The sequence below is a fragment of the Schistocerca piceifrons genome, chromosome 1 (assembly GCF_021461385.2).
Source record: "Schistocerca piceifrons isolate TAMUIC-IGC-003096 chromosome 1, iqSchPice1.1, whole genome shotgun sequence".
NCBI lineage: Eukaryota > Metazoa > Arthropoda > Insecta > Orthoptera > Acrididae > Schistocerca > Schistocerca piceifrons.
The window spans coordinates 704,397,955-704,425,580 of NC_060138.1; the positions used below are offsets into that span (position 1 = coordinate 704,397,955).

A 27,626-nucleotide genomic window follows, 5' to 3' on the forward strand; every position below is an offset into this window, starting at 1 on the left:
ACTGGGGTCCAAAGTTTTGCTTCTATCCTGGGGTTGTGATCTCATATAAAAGAGGTGAATAATTGAAATGGGATTGCTCATTTAATAATATGTGTGGGTACATACACATCTGTTTTTTAATTCCTAAAATTTCTAACTGGTAGAGAGTGGCCCCTTTTCCTCTGTGTGTAGGACTTGTACGTCTGTTGTGTATTTGTGATTATTGTTCAGGCAATGTTCTGCAAAGGATGAATCAGGCTTCTTCAATCTCCAGCTTCTGTGGAGTTCCTTAAGCTTGGTACAGACTGACCTTGTCTGTCAAATGTAACAAGACTCACACTCCCGGCACGTTCTTGGACAAGTGGGTGACTGATTTTTTGAAAAAAGAGCCCCTGGAAAAACATGTTGTGAATTGATACAGATATGTAGATGATATTCTTTGTATATGATAAGATTCCAATAGAAAACTTCATAAATTTGTGGAAAATATGAACCAGTGTCACACTAATATCAAGGTCAGCATAGAGTTGGGGGGCCCAACATAAATTTCCTGGAAATTAGCTTAAAATAGAAGAGAGTAACCATAAATTTAAATTTTACCGAAAAGATTCCTGCACTGACACTTTCATCCCAGCTTCCTCCCAACATCCTACTACGGTACCTACAAATCTGCAGCATTCCATCACATGATCCACTGTCTCCTTTCTATCCCTATGTCCCAAGAAGACTTTGACCAGGAACTTGACACAATAAAAGTAATAACCATAAATAATGAATTTGCCCCCAAGATTATTGATAAAATTTTAGGCAAAAAGATGAAGAAGCAAGCCAGGTCCATACCATTCCTAATGAAAAACACAAACAGGAAAAGAAATGGTGCAGATTACCTTTTATAGGGAAAACATTAAATAGCCTAAGTAACATCTTGAAGGCAAAGTGTTTCACTGTGCTTTTATATGTCCCTTGACAATAGGTGGTTTCCTGTACAATGCAAAAGACAAACAACCAGCTATCACAAAAGGTGGGGTTTTTAAAATCACAGGCCAGGAGTGTCAGTCTTGCTACATTGGATAGATGGGCGAAGGTCAATCTGTACCAGGCTTAAGGTACACCACAGAAACTGGGAGATTGAGGAAGTCTGATTCATCCTTTGCAGAACATTGCCTGAACAATAATCACAAATACACAATAGATGTACAAGTCCTATACACAGAGGAAAAGGAGCCACACTCGACCAATTAGGAATTTTAGAAATTAAAAAAAACAGATGTGTATATGCCCACACCTATTACTAAACGAGCAAACCAAATTGAATTATTCACCTCTTTTAGATGGGTTCACAACCCCAGGATAGAAGCAAAACTTTTGACCCCAGTCCATCGTTGTTAAAAATATCTTAGATGATGAATAACTCTAGTCCGATCATTGTAGTATAATTGGTGAATGTGTAATAATGGATGTAATTTGTTAAAAAATGATCACTGATGGAAGTGTACATTAAGCTATGGATCGATACCGAAGAAGTTGAGGTTATCTTTGCCTTGTCATCATGTTTATCTATGTATCATCATCTTTGGGAATCCATAATGTACTTGAAAATGGACTTATAACGCAAAACCTAGGTTGTGCAATAACATTAATAATAAATTGTGAAACAAGGCTAAAACAGTGGGTTAGAAAAAATTGGAAATTTCATAGAACAAGTATTTGATGTGCAAGAGTGAAAATATTATATTTTTAATTTGTATTCAGAGCACTGTACATAACTTCTAACGTATCACACAAAAACTTTGAAACTATACTTTTTGGAACGTGGTATAGGTCTAATTATTAGACAGAGAACCAGAACTGCATCTGTAGTGGCCTGCTTGAAATCTGTTTTGCTGAATTTATTTAACATTGTACAGGCATATGTCAAATAACATTTTATGAATGTCATTCAGTAAACGTATGACAGACAAACATAAAGTTCAGAGAAAGATATTCTGAACACCCAAAGCACTGAAAAGTGTAAACACATACGTACACCACATTTGCGAATCACTTCATGTGGCACAATCACCACCTTACTGCCATAAAATCAACGCCAGTATCCAGTAATAATAATCTGCTGACAACTGACGACCACCTACCACAATCCAAAAAGATCCACTACAGTAACTTTACACAAAAGGTAAGCCATACTTGTCACTTGAAAAATTATTTTTCTGGGTTATAATTGCACACCTAAAGAAGCTTTCCCGTCTCGTACGGAATATGGCAAATACTATACACTCTATCCTCAGTTAATGGAATAACGTGTCAAGTTTTATGATTATATGAGATGACGAGAAAATCGTTCTGTTACACACTCGAGATAATTCGTGGTGACCTTAAAACCCAAGTTATAAACACGCTGTTTTGCTGTATCTATTTAAGGTTGTGCTGACGTGCGTCAATTAACCTTCAGTGAATGTCATTTAGCACATGAGTGAAGTGTAGGCTAAGGTACTCTGAACCCCCAAAACACTTAAAAGTGGGAGTAAATACTATACGCCATATTTGCAAATCACTTCAAATTAACAGTAACACTACCCTACTGGCATAACATGCCAGTAAGCAGTAATACTAATTTGCAGACATCTAATGACAACCTATCACAAAACAAATCCAGTACAGTAGCGATAAGCATGTAAGATATGTCATGCACTTCACTTGAACAAATTAATTCTTTTTATTTTTAAGATTATAGTCTTTGCCTAATATTCCAGTAAAAATTTTGCCTACATGAGGTTTCGAATAAACCTACGATTTCAGTCCATAGATTCCAAACTATATCCTGATTAAGAGATTTTAATTTACAGGACGCCACGAACTCACTCTTTCTTGGACTAAACTTATCAGTTTCTCCCGCTCCATATTTCGTGCGCGAGAACGTCTGTCGATCTGACCAGAGGAAACAAACTGATCCGAATTCCAGCGGTTGTCGTCTGAAGTCCGTATGTTCGGGAGATAGGATCGGCTGTAGTGTAACCGCGCACATGGTGGTGTACTGATTTGAAAAGGTCGGCGATCTCTGGCCGATGTCGGCGGAATCCACCAATATCGGAGCAAGTGTGACTGCAGCCTTAAAATCCTGCTTATCTCCATGTAGCCCTCCTTAAAAACTTACAATTAATACCGGGTGAGATTAATTATTTATAACTGGGAGAGTACAAATTCTTCAGAAAATTTGCACACTTTATTGCCTATTAGCTAATAACTTTCTTGTGTGTGATATAAAATTAAATGTTGTTGTTGTTGTTGTTGTTGTTGTTGTTGTGGTCTTCAGTCCTGAGATTGGTTTGATGCAGCTCTCCATGCTACCCTATCCTGTGCAAGTTTCTTCATCCCCCAGTACTTACTGCAACCTACATCCTTCTGAATCTGCTTAGTGTATTCATCTCTTGGTCTCCCTCTACGATTTTTACCCTCCACGCTGCCCTCCAATGCTAAATTTGTGATCCCTTGATGCCTCAGAACATGTCCTACCAACCGGTCCCTTCTTCTTGTCAAGTTGTGCCACAAACTCCTCTTCTCCCCAATTCTATTCAATACCTCCTCATTAGTTATGTGATCTACCCATCTAATCTTCAGCATTCTTCTGTAGCACCACATTTCGAAAGCTTCTATTCTCTTCTTGTCCAAACTAGTTATCGTCCATGTTTCACTTCCATACATGGCTACACTCCATACAAATACTTTCAGAAACGACTTCCTGACACTGAAATCTATACTCGATGTTAACAAATTTCTCTTCTTCAGAAATGCTTTCCTTGCCATTGCCAGTCTACATTTTATATCCTCTCTACTTCGACCATCATCAGTTATTTTGCTCCCCAAATAGCAAAACTACATTAAGTGTCTCATTTCCTAATCTAATTCCCTCAGCATTATCCGATTTAATTCGACTACATTCCATTATCCTCGTTTTGCTTTTGTTGATTTTCATCTTATATCCTCCTTTCAAGACACTGTCCATTCCGTTCAACTGCTCTTCCAAGTCCTTTGCTGTCTCTGACTAAATTACAATGCCATCAGCGAACCTCAAAGTTTTTATTTCTTCTCCATGGATTTTAATACCTACTCTGAATTTTTCTTTTGTTTCCTTCACTGCTTGCTCACTATACATATTGAATAACATCGGGGAGAGGCTACAACCCTGTCTCACTCCCTTCCCAACCACTGCTTCCCTTTCATGCCCCTTTACTCTTATAACTGCCATCTGGTTTCTGTACAAATTGTAAATAACGTTTTGCTACCTGTATTTTACCCCTGCCACCTTTAGAATTTGAAAGAGTATTCCAGTCAACATTGTCAAAAGCTTTCCTAAGTCTACAAATGCTAGAAACATAGGTTTGCCTTTCCTTAATCTTTCTTCTAAGATAAGTTGCAAGGTCAGTATTGTCTCACGTTTTCCAATATTTCTACGGAATCCAAACTGATCTTCCCTGAGGTCAGCTTCTACTAGTTTTTCCATTCATCTGTAAAGAATTCGCGTTAGTATTTTGCAGCTGTGGCTTATTAAACTGGTAGTTCGGTAATTTTCACATCTGTCAGCACCTGCTTACTTTGGGATCGGAATTATTATATTCTTCTTCAAGTGTGAGGGTATTCGCCTGTCTCATACATCTTGCTCACCAGATGGTAGAGTTTTGTCAGGACTGGCTTTCCCAAGGCCGTCAGTAGTTCGGAAGGAATGTTGTCTAGTCCCGTGGCCTTGTTTTGACTTAGGTCTTTCAGTGCTCTGTCAAACTCTTCACACAGTATCGTATCTCCCATTTCATCTTCATCTACATTCTCTTCCATTTCCATAATATTGTCCTCAAGTACATCGCCCTTGTATAGACCCTCTATATACTCCTTCCACCTTTCTGCTTTCCCTTCTTTGCTTAGAACTGGGTTTCCATCTGAGCTCTCGATATTCATACAAGTGGCTCTCTTTTCTCCAAAGTTCTCTTTAATTTTCCTGTGGGCAGTATCTATCTTACCCCTAGTGAGATAAGCCTCTACATCCTTACATTTGTTCTCTAGCCATCCCTGCTTAGCCAATTTGCACTTCCTGTCGATCTCATTTTTGAGACGTTTGTATTCCTTTTGGCTGCTTCATTTACTGCATTTTTATATTTTCTCCTTTCGTCAATTAATTTCAGTATCTCTTCTGTTACCCAAGGATATTTACTAGCCCTCGTCTTTTTACCTACTTAATCCTCTGCTGCCTTCACTACTTCATCCCTCAGAGCTACCCATTCTTCATCTACTGTATTTCTTTCCCCCATTCTTTTCAATTGTTCCCTAATGCTCTCCCTGTAACTCTCCACAACCTCTGGTGTAGTCAGTTTATCTAGGTCCCATCTCCTTAAATTCCCACCTTTTTGCAGTTTCTTCAGTTTTAATCTACAGTTCAAATAGAGGAAACATAAGATCAGTAAAGACAAGAGACAAGCAAGACTGTACACATTTCTTTAATCCTTAGGTCCTATCATTTTTTCCTCTAACCTTGCTACAGCTTTACACAGCATGCTTTCCTTTCTGCGAAATAATCTATTACCACAACAAAGTTCATCAAACATTATGCTGCATGAAAAATCAACATGTCGTCATCTAATACTGAAAACACTGTAAATACGAATAGCACTCAAGACTGGTGTGGTTTCTCAATTTGATTAAGTCTATTTTGTCACTGTCTGTTAGATAAAAAGAAAAAGGCATCTCTATTATTGCAGCAACTGTAACATATGCCAAATTAGTGAGACTGTTTTGGCACAAATGGCAATTTTTATCTACTCATTTACACAGATAACACGACAGAATATAATTCATGAAGTACCAATATCAAATGCCTGTTAGGCCTAATACAAGCTAAAAGTTTTACGTTAGGAAATAGTTTCACATTTAGTTCATACGCTTCAGTTTCTCAAGCATGAGATCGATACATAGTAGTATGACTTTTATATATAATTGGAATCATCATATTCTTCTATATAATTTGTGTGCTGTCCCGTTTCTTCTACTTCCTTGTTATAACACAGAATCTTGCTATCACTAATTCTGTAACTATTCCTGCAATTGCCAAAACTTATTCTCCAGTAAACTTCACTAACACTGCCAGAATCACAAGTTTAGTTTCCCGCTTTATTTTCCAGTTAGGCGTTATTATGTGTTTGTACAACACGTTTTCCGAGAATTGAACTTAAGCAGCTGCTAACTGGCAACTGTGCAATTCCCCCTTTTGTCTGGTCTGCATGACATTTATTTTTTTTCTAGATGTGATGGGAATTCCCCTGGTAGAGACATAAAGTATGCTATACAAGCATTCAAAAATCAACTTATGATTCATTCAGAAAGCTGTGAGTACTGGGCGTGAGTCGTGTTTCGGTAGCTCAGATGGTAAAGCACTTGGCTGCGAAAGGCAAAGGTCCCGAGTTCGAGTCTCGGTCGGACACACAGTTTTAATCTGCCAGGAAGTTTCATATCAGTGCACACTCTGTTGCAGAGTGAAACTCTCATTCTGGAAACATCCCCAGGCTGTCGGTTAAGCCATGTCTCCACAGTGTCCTTTCTCTCAGGAGTGCTAGTCCTGCAAGGTTCGCACAAAAGCTTCTGTAAAGTTTGGAAGGTAGGAGATGAGATACTGGCAGAAGTAAAGCTGTGAGTATCGGGTGTGAGTCGTGCTTCGGTAGCTCAGATGGTAGAGCACTTGCCCGCGAAAGGCAAAGGTCCCGAGTTCGAGTCTCGGTCGGGCACACAGTTTTAATCTGCCAGGAAGTTTCATATCAGCGCACACTCTGCTGCAGAGTGAAAATCTCATTCTGGAAACTTAGAATGTGTTCAAAAATGTTCAAAAAGCAACAGGGATGCGTTTCTTTGAAAGCATATGAATAATCGATAGACCAATGTGCACTGGATAGTAAGCACTTGGTGAAACAAGGTTTTTTTTCTTCAAGAATATGAATTTGGAGTCCCCCTGAAATTGCCACCCACGGCAGATACCCCAGTTTGCTTCCCCTTATATCTGGGCCTGTTTTGGGATCATGGTTTCTTTTTCTTTATTGTATTTCTATCCCCCCCCCGAAGGGGGGCAGGCTGGCAGCAGCATAATAATATGACGCTCTGCAGCCCTGGCAGGCTGGCAGCAGCATAGTATGATGCTCTGCAACCTACAGATAAAGTTGAAAAACATAATGAGGACACATATTAATAAAAAGAGCTGATAAAACGTTGACTGTATAAAACTGGTACATGGAAATCAGTGATGCTGATTAAAAACACTTAGGAAATAGACAGGCACAATTTAAAAAAAAACATGGCGACAGTCTGGTTTCTGTTCCCAGCACTTCTGAAAGGGGACACACAACACTCACGGAAGACACTGCACTATATAGTACGAAGGCATGTGGGTATGGGAGGGTGGGGGAGGACGCAGACTGATGAAGGGAGGGAGCTGATGGACGGAGAGGCCACAGAAAAAGGGAAGGGGAGCAGGGCAGATGCGAGAAAGGAGTAGGGAAGACAGTGGAGGGGAAAGAAAAAGGACTCGTGGGAGAGAATGGCGTCAAGGAGTGGGTAGGTGGAGAAAAATCAGGATGAAAGGGAGGGAGAGGGAACCCAGGAAAATGACAGAGGGAGGGAGGGGGGACGGGGTGGTGAGGATCATAATTGACAGGAGCGATAAATCGAAGGAGAGAGGGCATCATCTGGGAGGGGGAGTTGATGGAAGCCACCTCAGGAAAGGAGATGAAGGGTGTAGAGGTGGAGGGTAGGGGGGACACAATGGTGAAGGCACGGCAGTGGGTGGGGCTTGGAGAGGTGAGGAGCTGAGGAGCAACCAGGGGATGAGGGCGATCAACTCGGCGGGAGGTGTAGAGGACAAGGACATGTTCAAGAAAAAGGAGCAGATAGGATGGATTAAGGATTTGTAGGTGTGGAGGATGGTAGAAGGGTGCAACCCCCATATCTGGCCAGAGAGGAGTTTAAGGAGAAGGAGGCAGTTGTGGGCTTTGGATTGGATAGAGCAGAAATAAGGGATTCTGGTGAGGTGATGGTCAATGGTGAATCCAAGGTAGCTGAGGGTGGGGGAGAGGCAGACAGGACGAGTGCAGAAGGTAAGGGAAAACTCAAGGAGCCGGAAGGAGTGAGTGGTATGACATATGATGATTGCCTGGGTCTTGGAAGGATTGATTTTGAGGAGCCACTGGTTACACCATGTGGCAAACAGGTCAAGGTGATTTTGGAGAAGGTTTTGGGACCGTTGGAGGGTAGGAGTGAGGGCAAGGAAGGCAGTGTCATTGGCATACTGCAGGAGGTGGACCGGAGAGGGGGGGGGGGGGGGTTGGGGCATATCTGCCATGTGCAGGAGGTAGAGGAGAGGGGAGGGGACAGAGCCTTGGGGCACACCCGCAGAGGGCTAGAAGGTGTGGGAATTAGTGTTATGGATGGTAACGTAGGAGAGGCAGCGGGAGAGGAAGGAGTCAGCACTCTGGTGTTCCAGCCAAAGCCTGTCCTACCAACCTGCATAAATGTTCACATTACATTGCTTAGGGGGAAAAAAACTGGTGAAACTTCGCTATCAAATCCCTGTCTCTCCATATCTGTATTATGCTTTGATGTGTCTTTAAACAACATCTAGTATTATTGTTGTGATAGTGTTTTAGACAGGATTTATTTATTTATTGCCAGTGGTATTCTATCCAATACCCTAATATGTTTGCACATGTCTTGACAGAGTGCACTAGAGTACGGTAACACAAGTATTACCACCTGGCGAGAGTTTCATGGATGGTAGAGAAAAAGCATGCGAAATATACTCCTTGCATGAAATACGTCCCGTTACTTTAGTTTCCTTGCTCGCTGACTGTGGGTAATGCGTGTTATTAGCAAGTATCTTTTTGTTAGTGTATTATGCATAAGTTTAGTGAGTTTTGCTTTTTTGTGAATAACAGTAACATATCACGAGTTTGAAAACAACACAATATGAATTCAGTGTTCAATTTATCACACAAAATTTTCGAACATGCAGTTACGATGAAAGTGAAGGAACTTGGTGCGCCCAGATTCAACGTTAACATGAATTAGGAACAAAAACAGTGTAAATCCTGGCAAGGATACACACACAATTTTAAAAGACGTACACGGCAGTTTAGTGGTAGTGTGCACTTAAAACACATATTTTTGCAATGTGTAAGTGTAAATATGAAAAATACGGTCTGCACATTTCCATGGTGGTTGCTCAGGTTGCTCGTTTCACCCAGTCACAGCACAAGATTTGTGACATCAATCTAAACATCACAGTTTCGTCACTCAAACTCATAAACACCACAATCTGAGTGCACAGGCATTTAACATCTGCAGTTTGGACATGAAAAAACCAAAATTATAAGCACGCAACAAAGCTAACGCACACACTGTATTAAAAATCTCTCCAAAATATGGGTTGTAGTATGATTTGTTGCGGTAAACTGTCAGGAAATGTGACCTATAGATTTTATCTTGGAGTTAGCGTCTGATGTTATTTAGCAGTTGATTATGCAGTGGAAAAAAGATACAGTATGTAAAGGTTTGGCTATCTTGTGACATTGCCGCCGCCCCTCCTCCTGAAATTGTGGTTGTGGTGACAGACTGATCTGTAGCGTAACCTGAGAACTAAATTTTGTAGCCTTCCCCAGTATGGAAACCACGAGCCGCGCCTGACCTTTGCCTTTCCAGATTTCACCAGTCCCTGGCCCTCACAAACCTGGTTTTGTTCTGCTTCTCCTTGATGACAGTTTTGTATGCTTGCATTTCTTGAAGGTTGAAGCATTGTCTAAGGAACTTCTATGAAGAAATATTCCTGCACTATTATGTAAACGTAGCCCTTTTTTTTTTTAATTTTAAGTTTGACAGACCCAGACCCAGAAATCTGGATTTAATATTATCTAGTTTCATGAGGTTTTTTAGCATCATATAGGTCCATGTTAGTTAAATTCCATATGTGGTAGCTGACATAACTTTGGGCTTGAATAGTGTTATTGCAGTTGGTAGGGATAAATTTTGTACCTTGGAGATGATGTACACGACTTTTGTAGTGGCTGTCACTCGAACTTGTACATGCAGAGAGAAAGTAGTTCCAGTTGTTTGTAGCATTACCCCCATGTATTTAAAACTGAATACAAATTCTAATGTTGAATCAGTTGTTTACTTCCATCATGTTTTCCAGTGGCCACTTTCGTATGGCCACCATGGCTGTTCGTAGATCTTCTAGACTCGTGGAGAGGATGACCATGTTATACACATATATAAGCACTTTTAGTTTCTTGTGTCTATAGTCTGCCCAATGTCCACTATCATTAAGTTAAACAGTACTGGGCTCATTGGGTCTCCTTGTAGACCCTTCTCGTTCGGATGATGTCTTTCAACATCAATATGCCATTGTATACTGCTACACGGTTTGCGTCTAGAACTGACTTGATTATTTCTAGTTTTCATGGCTTGATTTACCTGGTATATCCTCTAGCTTCTGGATGAAACTGTCTAATTCTTTAGAGTAGTCTATAAATATTGCGTATGTTGAGGTAGTGGGTTACACTAGTCATTATTTCGTGAACAACCTGCAGTGTTGATCTGCCTGGAGTGAAGCCATATTGATTCACTGGAATATTAGAACATAGTCTTCATTCAATGTGCCCCAAAACAAGGTCACAGCATCTTCACATGTGTGTGTTTTATTTGTTTTGATTTACAAATGCTGTCTTGTTGGTTTGATGGCTTGACATTTACAAAGGTATTATATCGATCACAGAGTACAGATAAGCACATAATAAATGGAATAATAATTTCAAATGCAATGGATGTATATTTATGTGTGCAGCTGAGGAAAACTAAATACCAGTAAGAAATAAAATAACCCACAGAAAAAACTAAAATTAAATATTAAAATCTTTGTTGCCTTTTTTAATTTCATTTTATTGTGCAGGTAATTTCTGATTGGTCATCATCAGCAGAATGTGACTGAACTAATGGAGGAATTTTTTGTTCTAAGGGTCTGTGGGCTCATTAAGAAATGCATCAGGTTGATTTTTTAAATGACTGAAAATTTCAATTTCGCCCAAGCTATTCATTTGCTTCCCTTTCTTGGCATAATGCAAAATTTGGAGCTTTACATTTTTTTGGATGTATGTTTATTGTTTACGAGATTTTGTGCAATGGCATTAGTACTTTTATCATTAGATTTTATGTGCTCTTTAAAATGGGTCTAAAAGCTTCTACCAGCCAACCCAAAATATGCTCTGTCAAATCCAATTTTGTAGTTCCATGAGTTGTTAAATGGGTCTGTTATATTGGTAGTATGTCTTATAATATTACTTATATTGTTTTCAGCATGGAACCCATAAAAATTGAAATTAAAGACGTAAAAGAATGCATAGTGCATAGTTATGAAACTCAGAACCCCAACATTACGAGCTCAACCAAAAATCCATAAAAAGGATGTGGGAATGTGATTAGTTACTATCCCAGAATCAAACACTTCCACTTTATATTTCGATACAGATGTATATTTAAGTACAATCATCTACAAGTGTATATACAACAACAGATTGAATCATCTCAAACTCTTTGTCCTAAGAACTCGCGAGCAGAGAGAGTTTTCATTTGTGGGTCGATGTTTATATCGACGACACACAGCCCGTCCGGCGATGAAGTTAGTGGTGGAACACGAAGTGGTACGTCCATCATGAAGTGCTGCAGACGGCTCGGTTGGGCAAGTCTATGGCCAGTTCAAGAGAAAGCCAGTGGGCCAAAGTGTGGAGAAGAACCGAAGTGCAGAGAGACAATTCGAATCTCGCCGAATGGAGAGATGAAGGCCCATAGGAGGGTGGGGTCATAGTATTGAGTGAGGGCAAAACATTGTAGTACCCCAACTTCCAAACACTCGTCTGGTAATGGAGTCCATCAGAAGGATGAGGACTTGGCCATTATTTACTACCAGCGAGATGTCTTCCATGCAGTGTGGCAGAACTGAAGTGTGAAATGTGATCGGAAGAGGGTCAACCTCAGCATGGGTTGGAAAACCCAGGAATGGAGAGTCACTTGAACTGTCTGGGAAACCAGCGAAAAGAGAGTTGCTAGGGCTGGATACTGCTGAGGGACGGTGGGTCTGAGTGACTTGTGCCATATCATTCAAGGAGACTAAAACATGGCGGGGGCCTAGGTCGTCAGCCGTATTAGGAAGAGAGCCTGATGCCAAACAATCGGAGTCCACAAATGCAGGTTTGACCTGATGCAGTGAAACTGTCTGTGGTAAGTCCGTGACGAGAATGTCGCATGTTGAATCCCCATGTTGCGAAATGACCTGTTGAGTTTGGTAGCGAGGTGATTAGGCGATAACCAATTACTGTCCGACAGCTGTGATATACCTGTAGCTAATAGATCATTAATTTGTTGTCATGCCACATGTAATTTAATAGGGTTGAGGCTGACCTTATGCCGGATAGTAGGGCCGTCAGTAGTAACTATCTTATGTACTGTCCTGTCCGTGACAGAGAATACTGAATGTTGCACACGAGGGGGTTCCTGGTTAACAAACTTGTCTGTTGTGTGGGGAGTATGCCCATGGGTTGAAATATGACCATGGAAGCAAGTAGGGAATGGCAGAGAGAAAGTGACATATTTGGCTCACGCGTCTGAGTGAGTGCAGCGAGTGGTGAGCAGGAATGCGTGGCAAACGTCAACTGTCACTAGTATGTATGGAAGCCGCAGTGGGCATGAGCGGCACTGGGTGAGCACGAGAAACAGAGATGTTGGCTGAGTCACATGGCTGGCACATGGGGGAGGGGGACTGTTTATGAACACACAGCGTATCAGTCCATGCGGAGGAGGTGTGTGTGTGTTGTGTGTGTGAGGGCAGGGATGGCGTTCAGGCACAATGACCTGTACACATGACACAGGGAGGGGCAGGCATGGTAGGAATGGTGTGCCTGCCATAGAACCCAGTTCGTCACATGCAAAATGTTTCATAGGACTGACATGAGAAGCGGCCAGGCTGGAGCTGGCAGAAGAGACTTTTTCTGTCACTGGTGTCATGACTTGCAAGTTCTGCAGCTGAATGTGGGCAGAGGAGAGCTTGCTGGAGGTGAGCGAAATGTGGCATTGGAGTTTGTCCTTCTCCTGACTCGCATTCCAACAGTAAAATGTTCACAGTCCTCAGAATATCATCTGCGAGGATGGAACACTTGCGCACCAAACTATTTGCTGTGAGAACACTTGAGCAGGAAAACGAAGGGCAAGCGCAATATATGTGTGTGTTTGTAGGGTGTTCAGCACCATGTACTGAATGAAGTTCGAAGAAAATTTGTGACAAGAAAGCCAAACTTAGGATGGGCTCGTCTATGTCGACTGTGTAAAACGTCTAGGGGAAACACAAGGATTGTGATAGGTGAACTTTAACTCTGACCGAGCCCAAAGTTTTTTTGGGTCAAAGCATTGATTGCTCAGAGGAGAAAAGTTGATGGAGAAGACGCGGGTCGAGCCATTGATGTAGGGATGATAGATACATCTGCGCCCCTGGCAACCAAAAAACTGAGTTTCGAAGAAATGTCTGTTACATAAAACTGACTGTTGGAAAAAATGGGGGAATGTACGGAGTGCAGCATAGGAGGACGCCTGTCTGATCCTTTGCAAGGTTCAGCATTTACTGTGCCCTGCAGATGGCGTTTTGGTGCTGGCAAGGCAATCTACACTTCTGTGCTGCATCGTTGAAGACCTTGTGATACCAGCAGAATGGGTGAGGTAGTTGTGGCAGAGGCAGAGACTTAGCAATTGGGGGTGGCTTGTCATCATCGATTGCTTCTGGTAGGTATACTGGCATGTATGGAGTGTGCACGATCTGGGAATGTTCAGGGAGCTGGCCCTGCCCCTATCAGCGAACAGGCTAATCTCCAGTGCAGGCATACCAACCTGTGGCAGAGAATGCAGAGGTTGGTGCTGTCGCACGAGAGAGTACAACTGATCGACAATCCGTAAGCGTGATCCAATTGACTGGAAGGAATGTGGTAGCAGGTGTATCTGGAGATTGATGGGTAGCTTAGCAGACCACACCGCTCGTAGCTTTATATTTGGCATAGTTTGCTCTTTGACCAGTAACTGTAGGCAGTGCCAGAGTTGTGAAGGTGTCCGGTCCCCAAGGTATTCTTTGCACAAAATTTTTAGGATGAGCTCCTACAGGGAACAGACGAGGTGCTCGATAATCGTCTTCTTGGCGAAGTCATACTTCAGAGCCAATGGCGGAGAGAGGAGCAGATTACAGATCAGATCTGAGTGGTCATGAAGGTGTGTCATGAGGCACAGGAAACTAGAGTTGTCATCAGAAACGTGATGTAGCTCGAAAATGTGTTTTACCAAAGCGAACCACGACACAGGGTTGTCTTCTGACGGCGGTGGTAACTTCGGTAGGCACCCAGGGGAAGGAGATGGAGGAGAATTAGGAACCTCCGGGAACACCAAATCATTTTTGTGAGCCGCCAAATCCCATTCTGGCCAGAGAATGGTAGCACAGCAGTCCGGCACAGCAGGTACGGGTGGTCACATGGAAAAAATGGGCCTAACGGTGAAGGGAGTACAGGTCCAAAAACACGTTTGTTACAATTGCCATGTGTGTGATCACTGAGCATACTTGCTGCATCACAAAAGGCCGTTGCGGCAGGCACAGTTGGTACTGTGGAATGAATGGGCAGAAGGGCGGCAGCAGACAGGGTTCCCAAAACTGATATGCCGGTCAGAGGTGCTGCATTGAAATATCAAACTTTGGAGAGAACATGGAAGGTCGTCACAGCAGACACAGCTGGTGCTGTGGAAACAATGAGCAGGTTTACGGCAGGAACTGGAACACTCTACATGGGTAGGGTTAGTATATGGGGGGGGAGGGGGGGGGGAGTGGATTGTGAACAGGTGTGACATGAATTAAGGTCCACAACACACAGCAGCGGCACAGTATGTTGCGCGGTGATGTAGGTCACTGGATGTGATGGGATATGCGTCCATCGGTTGCACAACACTAGCAGCAGGTGCAAAATGGTTCAAATGGCTCTGAGCACTATGGGACTTAACATCTGAGGTCATCAGTCCCCTAGAACTTAGAACTACTTAAACCTAACTAACCTAAGGACATCACACATACCCATGCCCGAGGCAGGCTTCAAATCTGCAACCGTAGCAGCACCGCGGTTTTGGAGTGAAGCGCCTAGAACCACTCAACCACAGCGGCCGGCACAGCAGGAGCTGGATGCACAATTAGTGATGATATGTACTTGGCAAGTAATCACAGGAATCATAACAGGTGTGGTGGACAGCTGACTGAAACATGTTACATGTTGTGGTAATGGTGGCATTGCACACGGCACCACAGTAACGGTCACGGGAACGTGTTATGAATGAATGTTCAGTTGTGGATGTAACCTAACCAGTGTGTTCAGATTACGATCAATCGCAAGAAACACTATTCTGAATATGGTCTGAGTTGAACTTCACATGGTGACGAGCACAATCTGATGATATAAATCCTGAGTCTACTGTTCTGGCCGGAGGTGTAGGAAATAGCCGTTGTGGTGAGCCGAACATCTCTTGGTGTGTGTGTGTAGTACGTGGATTGTAGTCAGTAGGAGAAAATCCAGTCACGGGAGTTGTGATGAATACGTCCGGAGAGTTGGTTTGAGCTTCCAAGTCCATGATGAAAGTGTTGTGTGGAGAAGTCATGGCAGCAAACAATCACTTGCAGTACAATGAACCAGAGGGGGAGACATGGAATGTACTCTAAATTTGTAACGGGGCCACCACTGTGGGAAAGTGATGGGTTACTACCCCAAAATCAAACACTTCCACTTTATATTTCAATACAGATGTATATTTAAGTACAAGCATCCGCATGTGCATATACAACAAGTCACACAAACGGACTGAAGTGTCTCAAACTTTTTGTCCAAAGGACTTGTGAGCGGAGAGAGAGTTCTCAATTTTGGGTTGATGTTTTACTGCCCTACTGGCAATAGTATTGACAATATCTGCCATTTTTTCCAAAAATCTCAATTATTTACTCGACAAGCTCTACACGTATAAAAATAAATACACAATAAAAATACACATAAATTAATTAACCATCAAAACAATTCAGTTAAATACAAGAAACTGAAAACCGTGAGTTCATTCAACTATTACAATGGACTCTTACATATAAAACTACTTTTGCTTCCAAGATGATATATACTCCCAACCACATGGTTTAGCCATGGGTAAACTGTATGGCAAGAACCTAAGCCGATATACTCATTAACCATACTGAAGCAAAATAATAATAATTATTTGAGAAATTTAAGGACAGCAGATGAAGTCATTTATTACAAATGATACACTAATGATATATTAATCTTGCTGAATAGTACAGAAGAAGACAGAACCACAGTGCAATGACAACTAAATAGTATGTATGAAAAAATCAAATTCATTCATGAAGTTGAAATAAATAACTGTATTAAATTCTTAAGAGATCACAACAGAGAAAGAAAATTCAGTGCACAAATCTGGAATTTTTCAAAAACCAGCAACTACAGACACATTGCTCAACAATGAATCACGTCACACAGAAACCCATAAAAATTGTACATTCTTTTCTCTCTGTCATGGTGATAAATAAATTTTCAACTTGAAGAAGATGAGATTAACAAAGAATTGGCAATATTAGGAAATTTAGACAAAATAAATAATTTCCAACCACAAATAATTAAAAAATGTATAGGCTGAAACAGATGAGCAAAAATCAGATTTAAATAAAACTGCTCTAGAAAGAGTGGATGCCATACAAAAAAACTAAATTCACAGTTCTGCCCTATTATGGAATCACTTCCAACAAAATAGCCACAACATTAAATATCAATATTGGGTCCCGTACAGAAAACAATGTATAAATCACACTACCAATACAACAGACCCATTTAATATGTCGAAGATCCACAAAATTGGGTGTGACAAAGTATAAATTGGGCACACTGGCAGAACTATTCTATATGTTTTCAAGTGCACATAGACTTTAACAATAACAGTACACGTCCCTTTGCACTACAGATCCTAAACAACAAACATACATCCAAAATCATTAATGAAACACTCCAAATTTTGCACTGTGCTTTGAAATGGAAGCAACTGAACATGATATTGCATTGCCTGCGTTTGAAAGAAGTACGATACATGTCCAAAGGAACATCATACACCTTTCAAACACAGGCACTGCAATATTGTATTTATATGCCAATAGCAGCATAGTGACTTTCGATTTAATGCCTCCCCTGTATGGAAATTACAGGCAGTATGTGAGTGATGGTTAATAACACACTGAAATTTTCAGTCATTTAAAAAATTTCATTAAATCTTTTTGCAAACAGATGACCAATCTTTTGTGTCGCTTTCACTTTTTGATTCAGTACCTGGAAATATGTTTCATACCCAAGGAAATGTAAAAAATGCTTCCAAAAGTTTTCTAATATGCGTGCCATACTTGTGTTGTATATGCCATAAATACGAGATGCAGTATGCCATGGTGTGTTGCAATTTGTTACCATGCAGTACAGAGAAGTTAGAGCCTATTGTCAGGGTTGGCTACTGCGAATGCAGCCAATGTCCATCATCAACAACAATATTAATGTTGTTAAAAGGAATAGTGATTCTGTACATTTGTCTATATTAATGGTTCCAACCAGTTTTAACTTGGTCTGGATATGCACTACCACTTCACCTGAACTAACATTCAGTTGAGCCCTGAAACGAGACAGTCTTGGTTAAAATAAACAATGGAAAATCCAGGATGGAATGTAACAATACTTTGAAAAGCATAGTTGCTACTCACCATATAGCAGAGATTCTTGATTTGCAGATAGGCACAACAGACTGTCAGGACGTCTGGCTTCACTGCCAGAGACTGTAATTGTGTGTGTGTGTGTGTGTGTGTGTGTGTGTGTGTGTGTTTTGTCTATTTTTGACAAAGGCCTCGTGAGCCGATAGCTCACTTTCTGACAGTCTTTTTGTTGTGCCTTTCTCTGACTCAGCATCTCTACTATGTGGTGAGTAGCAACTATCCTTTTCATAATATAGTACTGGTTAAGGTCATTGACAGGAGTGAGCTATTTGGTGTGGTAACTCACAATAGGCAGAGACTATCAATGATGTTTATTGCTTCGCACATCGTTCCAAGTTAAATTTTTAACTTATTTTTTTTTTTTAAATTTTCTTTGGTTAGCACAGTTAGGGTTCACCAGGAGAAATCTTCGGTAATGAGTTAGTGTTTAATGGGAATGAATAATAATTTAATGTTATAATAGCATATTTAAGGGCTGTAAGGAACAAGGTTTAATGATTGTGATTTGTTGATTTGTGAAAGCAGACTGGTATCCATATTGTTACATGAAACACTACTAGAAGTTCTGGTAGCACACTCTAAGGTAACTGAGTTACTGCTGTTATGTTATTGTGTACAGGTGGAATTTTCACCTTGAGTGAGGTAATGTCTCAAATGCACTGTATTTAAAATGACAGATCCTACCCCTGGTTGTGGAAACTTATTGTGTGCTTACGTGAAAGTTCATTTGTAAGTTTGAGAAGATCTACTCTGAAATAGTAAAAGAGAGACCACTCTTTTTAAAGAACTATGACCGAAGAAAATTATCGAAGAAAAACTGTTACTTCTGATTTACCAATGCTGAGTGGCCTTTTGACATATGGATTTTTAGTGAGTCACGTATGGACAACACCTGAACAGTATTGTACTTTGATGCAGTTGTTTACTTATGTGAACCAAAGTGGTGTGGCATATAGGTTTTTATTTTTTATTATTTTTATTAAAGTCCGTTATTGGGGACTAAGAGAATTTTCTAGAGCTCATACACTTGCGATGTATTGTCTGTACCTGATATTAAAAATAATACAAGAACAAGAACAATGAAGTTTAAGTACTTACAATAATACTGACTTCCCAATTTTTAATTAAAATACCCTTCATTGACTTTTATCAATGCCAAGACTCAAGATAAATGAGAAATAAGAGTGTGAAAGGTTTTTTAAACAGAATCAGTGATTCTAAGCATACTTTTGGTAGTAATAATCGCATTAAATACAGGGTGTCCCAGCTATCTTGTCCACCTAAAATATCTCTAGAACAATAACAGCTATTGGAAAACGACTTTCACCGGTATCAATGTAGGGCTGGGGCCCACGAATGTACATATTTGGAAACATTCTAAAACGAAAGCATGTGTGTTTTTTTAACACAAACTTATGTTTTTTTTTTTTTTTAAATGGACCTCCTATATTTTTTCTTCAGCAATCCATAGCATGACAAAGCACATACACAATTGCGTTGATGGCATCGCAATATTCCCATTACATCCCGAGATATTGAGACGCGAAGTTGACGCTTGAAACACCCGACATGCGCTGCTAGCGCACGTCCTGAGGCTCAGGCATGAACCCCATGCTGCCTGTAATTGCGATGTGATTGACATGTGTAATCACACCTCCATACTTATCAAGAGGTCCGAAATGAATAATACGGTCTGCTGCCATCAACTCTCATAAGCACATAATGGTTTCCCTCGTGCACGTTTTACGTATCTACATACGCAATATGAACCAGTACCGATCGGTGTACACCCGTCAGGTTGTCTTATTTATCCTGCACACCCAAAATAAGGTTTATCTAATGCGTTATATGACCCACTGTGCCAGTCGCGTAGGGCCTGGCTCTACCTAGTCAAGTGTCCAACGTAGTTCCCACTACTGCCACAGTTACCACTTCGCCTTGTTTATGATTTGCGACCCATGCAAACTCCTGTACTCCACCAACCTCCGAGCATCCCATTTGTTGTTGCTTTGGCGTGCAGTACACCGCTTGCCAGTGTAGTCGTGCATCAGAGTAATCTAGTGACGGCACGGAGGTAGTACACATTGTGAATAAACGTTGTGTTGTGGAACTTATACTGTACAGTATAATGTACACACATGAAGATATGGTAGAAATGCTGCTGATCTATGGAGAATGTACGTTGATGGGAAATATGTTATGAGATTGCTTGTTTGTTGATAGTACTGTTAGCGAACATTATGATTATTAAGTTAATATGTCTGTTTTCTGCCCTACCAGATACTAGAAAAATTTCATGATTCACACAGTCAAAAGCCTTTGAGAGATCACTTTATTCGGTTATTCAATGCATTTAATATTTGATCAGTGAAAGCATATATAGCATTTTCTGTTGAAAAGCCTTTCTGAAAACCAAGCTGATATTTTGTTAGTACTTCATTTTCACAAATATGTGATGCTACACACGAATACATTACTTCTTCAAGAATTTTGGATAAAGCTGTCAGAAGTGAGTCTGAGCAGTAGTTGTTAGCAAATACTGATTTGAAACTTGCTGATAAATTAAAACAGTGCTGGACTGGGAATCGAAGACGAGAAACCAGTCAGGCACAAAGTTTCAAATTGTGACGAAGTTTCATGCAAGAAGCTTGTGAACTTCTTAAAGTTGACGGAACTATCTGACGTCAATGGAAGGGGGTGGGGGGGGGGGGGCGGTTGCAGATATGGTAGTTCCTAATGTTGTTGTTGTTGTCATCAGTCCTGAGACTGGTTTGATGCAGCTCTCCATGCTACTCTATACTGTGCAAGCTTTTTCATCTCCCAGTACTTACTACAACCTATATCCTTCTGAATCTGCTTAGTGTATTCATCTCTTGGTCTCCCTCTACGATTTTTACCCTCCATGCTGCATCCAATGCTAAATTTGTGATCCCTTGATGCCTCAGAACATGTCCTACCAACCGGTCCCTTCTTCTTGTCAAGTTGTGCCACAAACTCCTCTTCTCCCCAATTCTATTCAATACCTCCTCATAAGTTATGCGATCTACCCATCTAATCTTCAGCATTCTTCAGTAGCACCACATTTCGAAAGCTTCTATTCTCTTCTTGTCCACACTATTTATCGTCCATGTTTCACTTCCATACATGGCTACACTCCATACAAATACTTTCAGAAACGACTTCTTGACACTTAAACCTATACTCTATGTCAACAAATTTCTCTTATTGAGAAACGTTTTCCTTGCCGTTGCCAGTCTACATTTTATATTCGCTCTACTTCGACCATCATCAGTTATTTTGCTCCCCAAATAGCAAAACTACATGAAGTGTCTCATTTCCTAATCTAATTCCCTCAGCATCATCCGATTTAATTCGACTACATTCCATTATCCTCTTTTTGCTTTTGTTGATGTTCATCTTATATCCTCCTTTCAAGACATTGTCCATTCCGTTTAACTGCTCTTCCAAGTCCTTTGCTGTCTCTGACAGAATTACAATGTCATCGGTGAACCTCAACGTTTTTACTTGTTCTCCATGGACTTTAATACCTACTCCGAACTTTTCTTTTGTTTTCTTTACTGCTTGCTCAATATGCAGAGTGAAAAACATCGGGGACAGGCTACAACCCTGTCTCACTCCCTTCCCAACTGCTGCTTCCCTTTCATGCCCCTTGACTCTTATAACTGCCATCTGGTTTCTGTAAAAATTGTAAATAGCCTTTCGCTCCCTGTATTTTACCCCTGCCACCTTTAAAATTTGAAAGAGAGTATTCCAGTCAACATTGTCAAAAGCTTTCTCTAAGTCTACAAATGCTAGAAATGTAGGTTTGCCTTTCCTTAACCTATTTTCTAAGATAAGTCGTAGGGTCAGTATTGCCTCACGTGTTCCAACATTTCTGCGGAATCCAAACTGATCTTCCCCGAGGTCGGCCTCCACAGATTTTTCCATTCGTCTGTAAAGAATTCGCATTAGTATTTTGCAGCTGTGACTTATTAAACTGGTAGTTTGGTAATTTTTACATCTGTCAACACCTGCTTTCTTTGGGATTGTAATTATTATATTCTTCTTGAAGTCTGAGGATATTTCGCCTGTCTCATACATCTTGCTCACCAGATCGTAGAGTTTTGACAGGACTAGCTCTCCCAAGGCCGTCAGTAGTTCCAATGGAATGTTGTCTACTCCCGGGGCTTTGTTTCGACTCAGGTCTTTCAGTGCTCTGTCAAACTCTTCATGCAGTATCATATCTCCCATTTCATCTTCATCTAAATCCTCTTCCATTTCCATAATATTGTCCTCAAGTACATCGCCCTTGTATAGACCCTCTATATACTCCTTCCACCTTTCTGCTTTCCCTTCTTTACTTAGAACTGGGTTTCCATCTGAGCTCTTGATATTCATACAAGTGGCTCTCTTTTCTCCAAAGGTCTCTTTAATATTCCTGCAGGCAGTATCTATCTTACCCCTAGTGAGATAAGCCTCTACATCCCTACATTTGTCCTCTAGCCATCCCTGCTTAGCCAATTTGCACTTCCTGTCGATCTCATTTTTGAGACGTTTGTATTCCCGTTTGTCTGCTTCATTCACTGTGTTTTTATATTTTCTCCTTTCATCAATTAAATTCAATATTTCTTCTGTTACCCAAGGATTTCTACTAGCCCTCATCTTTTTACCTACTTGATCCTCTGCTGCCTTCACTACTTCATCCCTCAGAGCTACCCATTCTTCTTCCACTCTATTTCTTTCCACCATTCCTGTCAATTGTTCCCTTATGCTCTCTCTGAAACTCTGTACAACCTCTGGTTTAGTCAGTTTATCCAGGTCCCAGCTCCTTAAACTCCCTAATATTCCATCCAATTCTGTGATTGTATGGACACCACGGGAAGTTCGACACACTGCCTAATAAATATGGTCTCATGATTATTATGTTAGAGTGGTTGTGAGGCAGACAAATAAACTGCAATGACTCAAAGAGGAAGAGTGAACTGTTATTTAAAATAAAGGAAAACAAACCAGCTGTGAAAGTGTACATTGTGGATAAAGTCACTGAGAGCACAGGCCACAAAGTAGTTCCACTTATCGCCCCACAACTGTGATCTAAATCAGATGGGACTGACAGTGGCCAAAATAAGACAATTTCAGGGAGAACAGTGTCACTAGTGACAAGTCAAAGGAAAGGCAGCAGAATCTTGTTATTGCTGCTTTGCTTTCAGTTACTCACATGACTGATAAGCTTACTGCAGGAAAACTTGGAGCTGGAGCAAAAATATTGGATACGAGATGAAATAATGGAGATAACCATCAATGAAGTTAGCCATACCATGCCCTGTGGTGGTGATGTGATGATGGTGGTTTAGGTTTTGAATCAAACACAAATGACAGTGATCTTTAGTGAACATGATTTTAACACTTCTTTAAGGCACAGTTAATTACACTTGGTAAACATGATTCCAAAAATCAGTTTTCAACTTTCAGTTCATAGTCACAAGTTGTACATTAATCTACTTTAATTTTTCATTATTTTTGATAAATAAGTAATACATAAGATGTAGGTAAAATTTTGAGAGTAAATATGTCAACAAGTTATGTGGTTTCCATTCCAACAGAAGTTTCACATAAGCACGCAATATTTCCGAAAGTGCCACCTCCAATATCTTGTTCAGCACAAAATGAGTGTAGGGGAGCCAGCACTGCTGCAAGCAGCCTACACTGCCTTCCTTCACTGCTCCTCTCCCCTCAGCAGTCATAATATCGGGACACAGCCATTCCTGACAGCCACTACGTCAATTGTCAGCTTATTGTGGACAAACAGTAGGTACAACACACATGGATCTCCACACTAAACACAACAGTAACTGAAGCTTGAATGAACAATATAAAAACCATTAATGATGGCAAATGTGCATCCAACTAACTTTATACAACTGGAATGCTCAAAACTGGCAAGGAAGACAACAATAATGAACACTTCAAGCTGAAACATAGAAATTTTGAAATGGATATTATAGGTGCCTACTTTAAATTTCTATCAGCATATAAGAGGTATCCAATTTTGGGCCTATTTTCAAAGGAAAAAAAGTGCATCTTATACGCCAGTAAATACATGATACTTACATCAATAGCGGCTCATAACCACAAAATTCTCAATTATCTTACACGTGGTTCTACATCTACATCTACATCTACATTGATACTCCGCAAGTCACCCAACGGTGTGTGGCGGAGGGCACTTTACGTGCCACTGTCATTACCTCCCTTTCCTGTTCCAGTTGCGTATGGTTCGCGGGAAGAACGACTGTCTGAAAGCCTCCGTGCGCGCTCTAATCTCTCTAATTTTACATTCGTGATCTCCTCGGGAGGTATAAGTAGGGGGAAGCAATATATTCGATACCTCATCCAGAAACGCACCCTCTCAAAACCTGGCGAGCAAGCTACACCGCGATGCAGAGCGCCTCTCTTGCAGAGTCTGCCACTTGAGTTTATTAAACATCTCCGTAACGCTATCACGGTTACCAAATAACCCTGTGACGAAACGCGCCGCTCTTCTTTGGATCTTCTCTATCTCCTCCGTCAGACCGATCTGGTACGGATCCCACACTGATGAGCAATACTCAAGTATAGGTCGAACGAGTGTTTTGTAAGCCACCTCCTTTGTTGATGGACTACATTTTCTAAGCACTCTCCCAATGAATCTCAACCTGGTACCCGCCTTACCAACAATTAATTTTATATGATCATTCCACTTCAAATCGTTCCGCACGCATACTCCCAGATATTTTACAGAAGTAACTGCTACCAGTGTTTGTTCCGCTATCATATAATCATACAATAAAGGATCCTTCTTTCTATGTATTCGCAATACATTACATTTGTCTATGTTAAGGGTCAGTTGCCACTCCCTGCACCAAGTGTCTATCCGCTGCAGATCTTCCTGCATTTCGCTACAATTTTCTAATGCTGCAACTTCTCTGTATACTACAGCATCATCCGCGAAAAGCCGCATGGAACTTCCGACACTATCTACTAGGTCATTTATATATATTGTGAAAAGCAATGGTCCCATAACACTTCCCTGTGGCACGCCAGAGGTTACTTTAACGTCTGTAGACGTCTCTCCATTGATAACAACATGCTGTGTTCTGTTTGCTAAAAACTCTTCAATCCAGCCACACAGCTGGTCTGATATTCCGTAGGCTCTTACTTTGTTTATCAGGCGACAGTGCGGAACTGTATCGAACGCCTTCCGGAAGTCAAGAAAAATAGCATCTACCTGGGAGCCTGTATCTAATATTTTCTGGGTCTCATGAACAAATAAAGCGAGTTGGGTCTCACACGATCGCTGTTTCCGGAATCCATGTTGATTCCTACATAGTAGAATCTGGGTTTCCAGAAATGACATGATACGCGAGCAAAAAACATGTTCTAAAATTCTACAAGAGATCGACGTCAGAGATATAGGTCTATAGTTTTGCGCATCTGCTCGACGACCCTTCTTGAAGACTGGGACTATCTGTGCTCTTTTCCAATCATTTGGAACCCTCCGTTCCTCTAGAGACTTGCGGTACACGGCTGTTAGAAGGGGGGCAAGTTCTTTCGCGTACTCTGTGTAGAATCGAATTGGTATCCCGTCAGGTCCAGTGGACTTTCCTCTATTGAGTGATCCCAGTTGCTTTTCTATTCCTAGGACACTTATTTCGATGTCAGCCATTTTTTCATTTGTGCGACGATTTAGAGAAGGAACTGCAGTGCGGCCTTCCTCTGTGAAACAGCTTTGGAAAAAGGTGTTTAGTATTTCAGCTTTACGCGTGTCATCCTCTGTTTCAATGCCATCATCATCCCGTAGTGTCTGGATATGCTGTTTCGAGCCACTTACTGATTTAACGTAAGACCAGAACTTCCTAGGATTTTCTGTCAAGTCGGTACATAGAATTTTACTTTCGAATTCAATGAACGCTTCACGCATAGCCCTCCTTACGCTAACTTTGACATCATTTAGCTTCTGTTTGTCTGAGAGGTTTTGGCTGCGTTTAAACTTAGAGTGAAGCTCTCTTTGCTTTCGCAGTAGTTTCCTAACTTTGCTGTTGTACCACGGTGGGTTTTTCCCGTCCCTCACAGTTTTACTCGGCACGTACCTGTCTAAAACGCATTTTACGATTGCCTTGAACTTTTTCCATAAACACTCAACATTGTCAGTGTCGGAACAGAAATTTTCGTTTTGATCTGTTAGGTAGTCTGAAATCTGCCTTCTATTACTCTTGCTAAACAGATAAACCTTCCTCCCTTTTTTTTTATATTCCTACTAACTTCCATATTCAGGGATGCTGCAACGGCCTTATGATCACTGATTCCCTGTTCTGTACATACAGAGTCGAAAAGTTCGGGTCTGTTTGTTATCAGTAGGTCCAAGATGTTATCTCCACGAGTCGGTTCTCTGTTTAATTGCTCGAGGTAATTTTCGGATAGTGCACTCAGTATAATGTCACTCGATGCTCTGTCCCTACCACCCGTCCTAAACATCTGAGTGTCCCAGTCTATATCTGGTAAATCGAAATCTCCACCTAAGACTATAACATGCTGAGAAAATTTATGTGAAATGTATTCCAAATTTTCTCTCAGTTGTTCTGCCACTAATGCTGCTGAGTCTGGAGGTCGGTAAAAGGAGCCAATTATTAACCTAGTTCGGTTGTTTAGTGTAACCTCCACCCATAATAATTCACAGGAACTATCCACTTCTACTTCACTACAGGATAAACTACTACTAACAGCGACGAACACTCCACCACCGGTTGCATGCAATCTATCCTTTCTAAACACCGTCTGTACCTTTGTAAAAATTTCGGCAGAATTTATCTCTGGCTTAAGCCAGCTTTCTGTACCTATAACGATTTCAGCTTCGGTGCTTTCTATCAGCGCTTGAAGTTCCGGTACTTTACCAACGCAGCTTCGACAGTTGACAATTACAATACCGATTGCTGCTTGGTCCCCACATGTCCTGACTTTGCCCCGCACCCGTTGAGGCTGTTGCCCTTTCTGTACTTGCCCCAGGCCATCTAACCTAAAAAACCGCCCAGCCCACGCCACACAACCCCTGCTACCCGTGTAGCCGCTTGTTGCGTGTAGTGGACTCCTGACCTATCCAGTGGAACCCGAAACCCCACCACCCTATGGCGCAAGTCGAGGAATCTGCAGCCCACACGGTCGCAGAACCGTCTCAGCCTCTGATTCAGACCCTCCACTCGGCTCTGTACCAAAGGTCCGCAGTCAGTCCTGTCGACGATGCTGCAGATGGTGAGCTCTGCTTTCATCCCGCTAGCGAGACTGGCAGTCTTCACCAAATCAGATAGCCGCCGGAAGCCAGAGAGGATTTCCTCTGATCCATAGCGACACACATCATTGGTGCCGACATGAGCGACCACCTGCAGATGGGTGCACCCTGTACCCTTCATGGCATCCGGAAGGACCCTTTCCACATCTGGAATGACTCCCCCCGGTATGCACACGGAGTGCACATTGGTTTTCTTCCCCTCTCTTGCTGCCATTTCCCTAAGGGGCCCCATTACACGCCTGACGTTGGAGCTCCCAACTACCAGTAAGCCCACCCTCTGCAACTGCCCGGATCTTGCAGACTGAGGGGCAACCTCTGGAACAGGACAAGCAGCCATGTCAGGCCGAAGATCAGTATCAGCCTGAGACAGAGCCTGAAACCGGTTCGTCAGACAAACTGGAGAGGCCTTCCGTTCAGCCCTCCGGAATGTCT

General features: G+C 41.4%; 1 protein-coding gene across 1 annotated transcript in view; it reads left to right on the forward strand.

Annotated features, from left to right (window-relative positions):
- Nucleotides 1–1,831: 1,831 nt before the first annotated feature.
- Nucleotides 1,832–27,626, forward strand: part of LOC124711888 — a 121,997-nt gene continuing 96,202 nt past the window's right edge. The window contains exon 1 of the mRNA XM_047242135.1: nt 1,832–2,152. Within this exon, the coding sequence (XP_047098091.1) occupies nt 2,027–2,152 (126 nt within the window). The 5' untranslated portion in view covers nt 1,832–2,026. The remainder of the gene's footprint in view (nt 2,153–27,626) is intronic.